The sequence below is a fragment of the Paroedura picta genome, chromosome 18, assembly GCF_049243985.1.
Source record: "Paroedura picta isolate Pp20150507F chromosome 18, Ppicta_v3.0, whole genome shotgun sequence".
Taxonomy (NCBI): Eukaryota; Metazoa; Chordata; class Lepidosauria; order Squamata; family Gekkonidae; genus Paroedura; species Paroedura picta.
The window spans coordinates 3,891,759-3,901,698 of NC_135386.1; the positions used below are offsets into that span (position 1 = coordinate 3,891,759).

At 51.1% G+C, this 9,940-nt stretch overlaps 1 protein-coding gene and 1 long non-coding RNA gene across 2 annotated transcripts; one reads left to right on the top strand and one right to left on the bottom strand.

Annotated features, from left to right (window-relative positions):
- Positions 1–104: 104 nt before the first annotated feature.
- LOC143827997 (uncharacterized) lies at positions 105–9,381 on the top strand. The gene is made up of 4 exons (XR_013227468.1): positions 105–1,070; positions 3,406–3,525; positions 7,876–8,072; positions 9,250–9,381. It is a non-coding gene; the product is annotated as an uncharacterized LOC143827997 (long non-coding RNA).
- On the bottom strand, positions 1,619–9,368 carry LOC143827995 (cytochrome P450 1A4-like). The gene is made up of 7 exons (XM_077318144.1): positions 9,236–9,368; positions 6,225–7,079; positions 6,009–6,132; positions 4,913–5,002; positions 4,328–4,451; positions 3,534–3,620; positions 1,619–2,202 (listed from the first exon to the last, which is right to left on the bottom strand). Exons 2-7 carry the CDS (start codon positions 7,059–7,061, stop codon positions 1,914–1,916), a joined length of 1,551 nt encoding a protein of 516 aa, XP_077174259.1. The 5' UTR covers positions 7,062–7,079; positions 9,236–9,368; the 3' UTR covers positions 1,619–1,913.
- Positions 9,382–9,940: the final 559 nt, after the last annotated feature.

The following is a 9,940-nucleotide window of genomic DNA, read 5'->3' on the forward strand; positions in this document are numbered from 1 at the left end:
GCACGTGTCATCTCATGGCTTCCGCTTTGGGGTCTGAGTTAGTGCGGACAAAACTTCCCACCCACCTGAATCCGTCAGCCTGCATATTTGCGGGATATTGCGGGTGGTGAGCTTGAGGGCCGAAGCAGGCAATGCAATTGATCGATGCGTGGCTAGATCCCGCCTGGGGGATCTAGTCAGTTTAAACCGAAACAGACCAATAGCGCACAGGGGTGGGAAATTTGCCACTGTATATGTTGGGGGTTTTCAAGGGATTCTCCGTTCTGTTTGGCCTCCTGGAACATCACACTGAGCCCTCAATAAAAAGCTGGTTGAACTCCCAGGGGCCCTGGTGTCCTTGGAACCCATGGATTTAACACTGTTTATTAATGTGCTGCTCATTTACTCTCTCTGCATATGTAGTCTGTTTAGTTGTATCTGAGGCACTGGGCCTGCACGTGAACGCTCCCACCGTGAATCAAACTCCGTTGGCCTTAAAGGTTGTCCAGCTCAGTCTGTATGCTTGTTTACCACAGATCACAGATCTTGCTTATTGTCTTAATCCACTCTCTGTCTGAAGTTGCACTGCTCTGCAAAGGCACAAGGGCTTGTGGACTTACACTTTCTAGCTGTAGCTTAAGCAGTGAGGAGGGACTCAAGAAAGTTCCTCCCCAGCCACAAATCTGGTTCATCTTTAAGGTGCTCCGGCTCTTTTCAGCTGCTACAGACAGACTAATACGATTACCCATCTTGATCTGATTATTTTATTTATTTTTTCGCTTGTATGCCGCCCTTCTCTCCTCCTGTGTTCTGATTGGCTGAATTGGAGGCTTCCTGATTCTCTGAGCCCACCTCCTCCAGACTGCCTCCAGATAAACACAGAAGAATCGCAAGATTTTCCCAGTCCAGAAAGAAGAATCAAGATCTTCCCCATCCCCCAAAGTTCCGTGTCTAGCAACACAAAATCAACACGTAAAAGCTTCCGTTTATTCTCGGCTCTGGCAAAAATCGACCACTTATTAAGAGCTCCGTCAGTTCGAGACAATCGGCTGGATACTTCCAGAGGAAAACTGTCTCCAAACGAACGGAAGGTGAGCAAGACTTTGAAAGCGGGTGGTGCGTGGATAAGTTTGTAAAAAGAAAAGAAAGAAAGCAAAGAGCCTGTTAAGTCATTTTCAAACGTGGTTTGGGGGAAGGATTCTTGAAAGATGGAAAGGACCCTTGAAACATTCTTCAGGCCTTGAGAAACCCCAGAAGTGGCACCATAGTGCAGAATATGGTTGGGAAGCAGAGCTGTGGACACGCTGCCTGGGGCCCCTCCTCTCCCCACCCCCTCCAGGACCATCATTGGTCATTTTGGGACAGGGGGAATAGGTCGACATCACCATATATGGCCATATCACCTGATTACTGTTTAACAACATTCTCCAAGCAACAGTACATTAAAAAATCAACTCCCACCCATTTGGGAAACCCTTCCAGGACCCTCAAGAAACCCCAGGGTTTCATGAACCCTGGACTGAGAAAGCTGGTTTGGACAGGGGGCATCCTCTCCCAGTGAGTTTGACAACCAAGCGGTGAGCTGAATTTGAGTCTCTTTGGACCTGTCCCACTACTCTAACCATTCCGCCCCCCCCCCAACACGACCCCCGCCATGTTATCTTTAAAAATGCACCCCGGTAGCCTTTCACAAGAGTGTCTGCCAGTCACGTTCGATAGTCATCTTTGCACATGGAGACTGTTTTGCAGGCTAGAAATTCTGCAGCTGATGAAGACACGGCCTGGGGGATGAAGTCCCTTCTGCGTTGAGCCTCAGATCAGCCCACAGTTTCATTCTGGGAGACGCGCAAAATTGAAAACAGGGCGAGCAAAACGGACAGGGAGGGAGAAACGTTCCGAACCCGCCGTTTCTTGTCCGCTCCGGATTTCCCCCTTTAGAAACGCTGCCGGATCTGGAAATGCTCGCACTTCTTGTGTTTCATGGTGAGTCCGTACAGCGGGGTGATGTCCGCCGTCTGTCCCTGGCGCAGGCTGAATTCGAGTTTCTGGAGCAGGGTGGTCAGGAAAAGGAAGACCTCCCCTCGGCCAATGGACTCCCCGATGCATCTCCTCTTCCCCAAACCGAAAGACAGGACCTTCTCGCTCTCCAGGCGATTGATGCCAGCCCCGTCGGCAGTGAGGAAACGTTCGGGCCGGAAAGACGAAGGATCCTTCCAGAGTTTCCTGAGAAAACAAAGAAAAGCAAATGGTCTAGACTGGCTAACTCCACTTGAGACATGAAGACCTCTTGAAGCCCCTCCTTGTCCCCCTATTACTCCATCCTTAGAATATGCTTTGGCACCATTGAGGGGGCTGTGGTTAGGAAACCCTGCCCTAGCGACAGCCTGGAAGGAAGAAACTCTTTGGTAGATTAATATCGGTCAGAGCGTTTGCTAATACTGATAAGAGTGACTTTTCTTTGTAGAGGACAGCCTCAAATAGGTTCCAGGTGGTCAGATTTGGCAATTCAAGCCAGGAAACTCAAGAAGGCATTTACTGAAGAGTTCTCCTGCCAAGGAGGGAATTTGTATTGGGTTTCTATTATTTTATATCGTTTTGGATTGTATAAGGTGTTATGCTTTAGGCGGGGACAGCCTCCTGGTTGGCCCGTGGAATGAAGCAGACTAACCTTATGTAAGATTATTAAGGTGACCTCGAATCCAAGAAGCGTGCAGTTTTGCTGATCTAGACTAACCTTACGTAAGATTAAGTTGACCTCAGATCTCGGATCCAAGAACTGGGACCTTTTGCAGAATGATCCAAATGTTCAGAGCTTGGTCAACCAGCTTGGATTAGAACGAGTATTTTTCTGCCGTTCGGAGATTGTTCTTTGGACAAAGGAATTAATACACTGGACTTGTACCACTGGCCTTCCATTTTTACATTCAATAGGATCATGGGCATTTAGATTCAATATGTTTTCCTGCTGGGACTCGTGGTGGATCGCCAAGACGGAGACAAACCACTCACGACGGAACATTACCAATTAATAAAACCAGCTTTCAATGTCGTCCTTTTACAGTAATGATGGATTGGTTGTTGAGGGGGCGTCGTTTCAAGATGAAAAGGGAGTCCCACGTCGTTCTGAAAAGTTTTCTTTGGGGAATAAAAATGACCTCTCGAAAACTGACGCTGACCCGCGAAAGCCCACCGTCAAAAATAAACATTGCCTAATATGTTTTAGATAACAGTGCTATAAAACTAAACACAGGCTGGTTATTGCATTCACCGGCTAGAACATCGGTTGCCATCTTCCAGGCGGTAGCTGGAGATCACCTGGGTTTTCCACTGATCTCCAGGGGAGGCAGGTGAGCTCCCTTGGAGAAAACGGCTGATTCGGAAGGTCCACCTTGCATAGCTGTCTTTTTCTCTGTCTTTCTTTTTCAGGGTGCCAGTTGTCATTACAGGAGATGGCCAGTCATTAACTGGAGACTGGTAGCTTTGGGGGCTACAGCTCAAAATCCCAGGGAAAGTTATTTGAGCAGGACTTCAAAGAGGGCTCCAAAGGTACTTACGCATCGTGGTTGACCTGCCATTGGTTGACGAACACGCAGGTGTTTTTAGGGATGTAGAAGCCGCTCAGAGCCGTATCCCGCGTGGTGCTGGGAAGAAAAACAGGTACTGAGATTTAACACAAGGGTACAACACTGCAAATGGCTTTTTTTCCTGGAATAGCATGAGCTATAGAGGAGAAGTTTGCAGTTAGGGGTGCCAGTGTCAGGTGGGACCTGAGGATCCCCTGGAGGTATAGTTCATCTCCAGGTGACAGAGATCAGTTCCCCTGGAGAAAAGTGCTGCTTTGGAGGGGGACTCCAGAACATTAGATTCCTCTGAGGTCCCTTCCTGCCCCAAATCCCGCCCACTCCCAGCTCCACCTCCAAAATCTCCATGTCTTTCCCAACCCAGAGGTGGCAACCCTTGTTATTGGCACGGGAATATGCAATATGTTCAGTCAGTGTGCATGATTTCACAGTGTATATGAAGAACACCCTGCAGGGGGCATCAGAGGAGAAGTGTATTTAGCATAGTTAGATCAGGAACTTCCTGGTATTTTTCAGATAATCTCCTCCTGGCTCCTGATTGGCTTGATGGGAAACATCCCGCTCCTTTGAGCACCCTTCCTCCCCGGCTGCCTCCAGTCGAAGAAGAGCAAGCTAGTCAGTTAGACCGCTAGGGCCCTCTCTCTCCCTCCTCCCTCTTTACAAAGTCGTTTTTATTCTATTCCGTAAGCAGCCGGTGCTCCCCTCCTTTGCGTATTGAAACTCCGCCAACAGTTTGCAAACCTCCCTGTCCTCCAGAAAACCCTTACCAGTGAGGGATGGTGAAGGGCAGGAAGGAAGAATGACGAAACATTTCCAGCATAAAGGCTTCGGTGTAGGGCAGCACCGAGCGGTCAGCCAGCCTGGGCTTTCTTTCTCTGCCGATTACCTGGTCTGTGGGACAGGTGAGAGAAAAGTGATGAAACAAGCAGGGACGCAACCTCCCGTTTACCCTCACAACCCTCCTGCGAGGTAGGCTAGGCTCAGAGGCTGTGACTTGTCCAAGGACACCCAGTGAGCTTCCACTGCAGAGTGGGGATCCCAACCCAGAACCTCCCTGTTGCTCTAAGTGTCTCAGAAAGTGGGTGGGGCTAGTCTAAAGAAGAGATGGTTATTGGTTACACTCTTGCGGGGTTTCTGTGGCTCATACCTCCCGTGGCAGCCATTTTAGGTGTGGCACCGCCTCCTGCGGCAGCCATCTTGGCATGTCGATCCCCACCACCCCATAAAATTCCCATCGTCTCCAAAAGATCGGGAACCCCCTTCCCCTTGACACGAAAGCCCCCCTGACATGTTATGTCAATTATAAACTGGGTTTCCAATTCGGAGCGGGGCCCCCCCCCCCTCCGAATTACCTATCTCCTCCTGAATCTTCTTCTGGATTTCCGGATAGGTCACCAGATACATGAGGGACCATGACAAGGCGGTGGTTACCGTATCAAAACCTGGATGGGAAGAGCCAACAGATGGATAGATAAAGGACCACCCCGAAAGGACGGACATGAATGCACCGAATTGTCTGAGAATTTACAGTGAGCCTCCTCTACTACCGTAATCTGGAAACCGAAAACTGCAAGAGCATTGAGAAACGCTGGAAAATTCAAGAAACTGTTTACTGTTTTGAGCAAAGCTTTGGGGAAGGTGAATTCGAAAGTGAGATGGTTTTAATGTGCTTGGAATGGCCAACAGAGAGAGATGCTTGCGGTAGGAAGCAGAAAAAGAAGGAATTTCCTACAAAGGACAGATCCAAAATTTGAAGTGACAATCAGTAGGGGTGCCAGCCTCCAGGCGGGACCTGGGGATCCCCTGGAATTATAGCTCACCCCCAGACGAAAGAAATCAATTTCTTGGAGGGAATGTATGCTTCGGAGGAGGGACTCCCCCAAGGTCCTTCCCTTCTCCCAAATCCGGCCCACTCCTGGCTCCACCCCACAAATCTCCAGGTCTTTCCCATCCCAGGGCTGGCAACCGGGTGCCAGCAAGTCACAGCTCACCTCCGACCACCCTGTAGGGTTTTTAAGAACTAACCAGGTCCGGACCCGCTTAACGTCCCAGATCTAAATCAGAGTCCAGCAGCCCCTTTAAGACCAACAAAGATTTATTCAAGTCGTAGTCCGACAAAGAGTGCTTGCACTCGAAAGCTCACGCCTTAAATATATCTTTGTTGGTCTTAAAGGGGCCACTGGACTCTGATTTTGTTGTGCTAATTCAGACCAACACGGCGGCCCACTTGAATCGGTCCCAGATCTAGCAAGGCTGGGCGCGTGGGGGCAAAGTGACAACACGCAGCCGCTAAATTCCGCACATCAGTGTGGACAACACAATACGTCCCATGAGGAGCCGCTCCAGTGGGTTTGGTTATTCCCTTTAGGCTGTTTCCTGCCCATTGCAGGAGACCTCAGGCGAGAGATGCAGCAGGGGGAGGCAGCCCATCGACGGCCGGGGTCTTACCTGCACCGAAGAGATCGCCGACGAGATTGACAATCTTCTGATCTGAACACTGGACGTTGCCGTTCTCGTCCACCTTGTCTTGGCAGTGGTCAATCAGGGAGTCCGTGATGTCTCGGAGGTGCTCCTGAAATGCGGGAGACCAGACAGGGGTTCAAGACACGGGATGGGATGGGACCGGATCGTTGGGGCGGGACTCTTTGGTTAAGGCTCGTTTACCTTGTCGAAGGTGGTGTAATGGTCCCTCACCAGCTTCAGCATAAAGGTCGCGAACCGCCTGTTGAGGTCCCGGAAGGTCCGCATGGTCCGGTTCGGGAGATACCGGAGGATCGGGATGAAGTCGGACGGGTTCCCCGAAGCGGCCGCCTCGCCGAAGTCGGTGCTCATGTTGACGATGCTGAGGAGTTCCTGGTCGTCGTGGCCGTAGCGCTTCCCGAAGCACATGGCGCAGATAACGTTGGCCACCGAGATCACAATGTACCGGGAAGGATCGAAGCCCTTCTCCGCCTTCATCAGCTCCAGGAACTTCAGGATCAGGTAGTCGGCCTCGTTGGAGACGTGCTCCTCGAGCAGGCAGGAGGCCGAGTTCGGGCTGGGGGAGGCCGAGAAGGTCTTCAGGGCGCTCTGGGCCAGCTTGCGACTGGCCCGCCAGGTTTCCCCGGAATCGTGGCCGAAGGTCAAGCTCTGGCCCTCGCTGATGAACTGGAAGCTGTAGAGGTCGGGGCGGCCCATGAAGTCCTCGCCCTGCTTCACCAGGGCCTGCCGGATCGTCTCCAGGCCGCTCAGCACCAGGACGGGCCGTGTCCCCAGCTGGATCTGCATCACGTCCCCGTAGTGCTGACTCATCTCGGTCAAGGCCAGGTGCGGGTCCTTCCCCAGGTCCGGGACGTTGCCGACCAACGGGTAGCCCCTCGGTCCTGGGAGTCTCTTCAGCCCCTGGGGGACCGGCTTCCAGAAGGTTTTCGCGATCATCAGGACCAGACAGGAAATGCTGCAAGCGATCAGTAAGTCGGTGACCGGAAGGACCCCTTGGGTTTCTAATGGGGCGGCCTCCATCTTGAAAAATTTGGGAATCTTGGTAAAGAGAAATAAAAGAGGAGAGGGAAAGGCGGTGAGTGAGAATCTGGAGCCCGGCTAGAGTTTATTGACTTCCTTGATGCTGCGCTTTTGGCAAAGGGGACCTTGGGCTAGTCACAGTTCTCTGGCAGCTGTTCTTGCAGAGCAGTTCTCTTAGAGCTCTCTCAGCCCCACTTCCCTCACAGGGTGTCTGTTGTGGGGAGAAGAAGAAGAGTTGGTTTTTATACCCCACTTTTCACTGCCTGAAGGAGTCTCAGAGTTTCAATTGCCTTGCCTTCCTCTCCCCACAACAGACACCCTGTGAGGTAGGTGGGGCTGAGAGAGCTCTGAGAGATCTGCTTGGTGAGAAGAGCACCATCAGAGCTGTGGGGAGCCCAAGATCACCCAGCTGGCTGTGTGTTGAGGAGCGGGGAATCAAACCCAGCTTGCAAAATTAGAAGCCGCTGCTCTTAACCACGACACCAAGCTGGAGGGGAAAGGGAAAGTAAGCCGCTTTGAGGCTCCTTCCAGAAGTGAAAAGCGGAGTATAAAAAAACCAGTTCTTCTCCTTCCTTCTAATCCCATAGGCTTCAAAAAGCTTAGACAAGCATGACTCTGTTTAGGATTACACTGCATTCTCTTGTGCAATTTGCATTTTCTCTGCCTGAATCGCCAGTTCATAGGCATTCCCATAGGAGAGCTAGAAGGGTCAAAGTGATCCCTATTCTGTGTTTTCCTTTTTAATAAGCGAATATCCAGAAATGTGCTTGTGTAACCTCAAAGACAACCCTGTTGCTGTCTTTTGTCTCAACAGAGATCGTTTCCAAGGATGAAGTGCTGGTCAGAAGAGCAAGATTCAAGTCCAGGCTCACCTGAGTGACTGGCAAGAATGTCAGGGGATGTCTCTTCATCAGGTTCTAGCAGAAATGAAGACCCCCTGGTCCTTATACCCAAACGGAAGGTGCCACAGAGGAATGACTCAGGCTCCAAACGACCTTCTTGATCTCTAAGGTACTACTGGACCCCAATGTAGTCTTAAGAAAATCACCTTGAGCTCTTTTATAATTAGATTTTGGAAATTTAGAGGGGATGGCAGTGTGTCTTCAAGCGGCGGAGTGAAATATGTGATTTTCTCTGCTGCAGCGTCACAGTCACTGGCCAGTAGGTACTTATTGCACAAGCACAGGTGGGATATTCAGAGCTGCGTTAATTATTAACAGGGGGGATGGCATTTCTCTTGACTATTCGAATGGAAGGGCAATGCAATTTCTCCAGAACCAGATGTGCACACTGTGGGTCCAACATCTGGATGGTGCTTAAATGTCTGATGGCGCCTGCATGCAAACCCAGCTGGAAAGGACCTGGAGAACCGGGGACAGCGTGTGGCTTGACTTCTAACAGAGAGGGGGCTCAGGCACACTGCAAAGGGACCTGGAATTTGCCCCATGTGACAGAGGAGCCCAAACCTCAGCCTGGGGAAGGAAAGGGACTTTGCACAGGCTCAGGGGCACTCTGCATTAACTGCGAAGAGAGAGAAGCAGAGAAAGAGGGCAAAAGAACAGAAGAGAGAAAGGAAGAGAGAGAAAGAGAGAGAGGAAAAGAAAGGAAGAAAGAGAGATGGGGAGAGAAAGAAAGAAAGAAAGAGAAAGCAAAAGAAAGGAAGAAAGAATGAAAGAGAGAGAGAGAGAGAGAAAGAAAGAGGGAGAGAAAGAGACAGACAGACAGACAGACAGAAAGAAAGAAAGAAAGAAAGAAAGAAAGAAAGAGAGAGAGAGAGAGAGAGAGAGAGAGAGAGAGAGAGAGAGAGAGAGAGAGATGCGGAGAGGAAGAAAGAGAATGAAAAAGAGAGAGCAAAAGAGAGGAAGAAAGAAAGAAAGAAAGAAAGAAAAAGAAAGAAAGAAAGAAAGAAAGAAAGAAAGAAAGAAAGAAAGAAAGAAAGAAAGAGAAAGCAAAAGAAAGGAAGAAAGAGAGATGGGGAAAGGAAGAAAGAGAATGAAAGAGAGAGCAAAAGAGAGGAAGAAAGAGAGAAAGAGGGAGAGAGAGAGAGAGAGAAAGAAAAAGAAAATCCTACGTGGAAATCTAATGCAGCACTGAAGCCAGGTGACCTTGATCGGGTCCCTCTGAGCAGAGCCCATCCTGTGCGGGGAAGATGCCCCGCAGCCCACCTCCCATACCTGTCTCCCTGCAGACGCGCGTTGGCACCTCCACACGTGCAAGACCGGCCTTTGGGAGCCGCGTTCTCCGCCCCGCCGCTGCAGCCGAGCTTCGCCGGGATGCCAAAGTCCAGCCGGGTGATGCGGCGTCAAATCGACTTCTCCCCGCTTCGTCTTTGAGCGGCAACTTTCCGCCGGCTTTATATGCGCCTCCTCGCCTCCTGATTGGCCGGGCCGCTTCGGGTCACGTGGCAGAAAGGCCGTCCAAAGTAAAGTGGCTCCGGATCCCCCAGAAAAGGTGCTGGTTTCTCTTCCCTTTCACTCATCACCGTGGGAGGGAGAGGGGGGGGGGGCTTCCAAGACAAGGGAGAAGCCCCTCGCCGCCCTCTGCAGAGCCGCCCTCCGGGATGGCCTTCCCTTCCAAGCAGGGACCCTGCTTAACTCCCGAGATCCTTCTCTCCCCACTGCAGGCCTACTTGGGTCAGAATTGCCTACTCTGACCGGCAGCTGCTCTCCAGGGTGCCAGATCAAGGTCTCTCCCATCCCCTCCTGCTTGGTTCTCTTACCTGGAGCCACCGGGGATTGAACCGGGGACCTTTTGCGCCTGAGCCACAAGCTCTCTCCTGGCCTTGCCTGCTAGTGACTCTGCGCAATCATGGCAGAAGCGAGGTGCCTGCCCAGTATAGGTGTCATCCTTAGCACCTCGCAGTCCCGCCGGGCACGGCT

Coding starts and splice junctions, on each gene's coding strand:
- LOC143827995 (XM_077318144.1), bottom strand. CDS start 7,061: ATGGAGGCCGCCCCATTAGAAACCCAAGGGGTCCTTCCGGTCACCGAC. Junction 6,133..6,224: donor ATTACACCACCTTCGACAAG/GTAAACGAGCCT, acceptor CCCGCATTTCAG/GAGCACCTCCGAGACATCAC. Junction 2,203..3,533: donor TGGCAGGTCAACCACGATGC/GTAAGTACCTTT, acceptor TTGTTTTCTCAG/GAAACTCTGGAAGGATCCTT.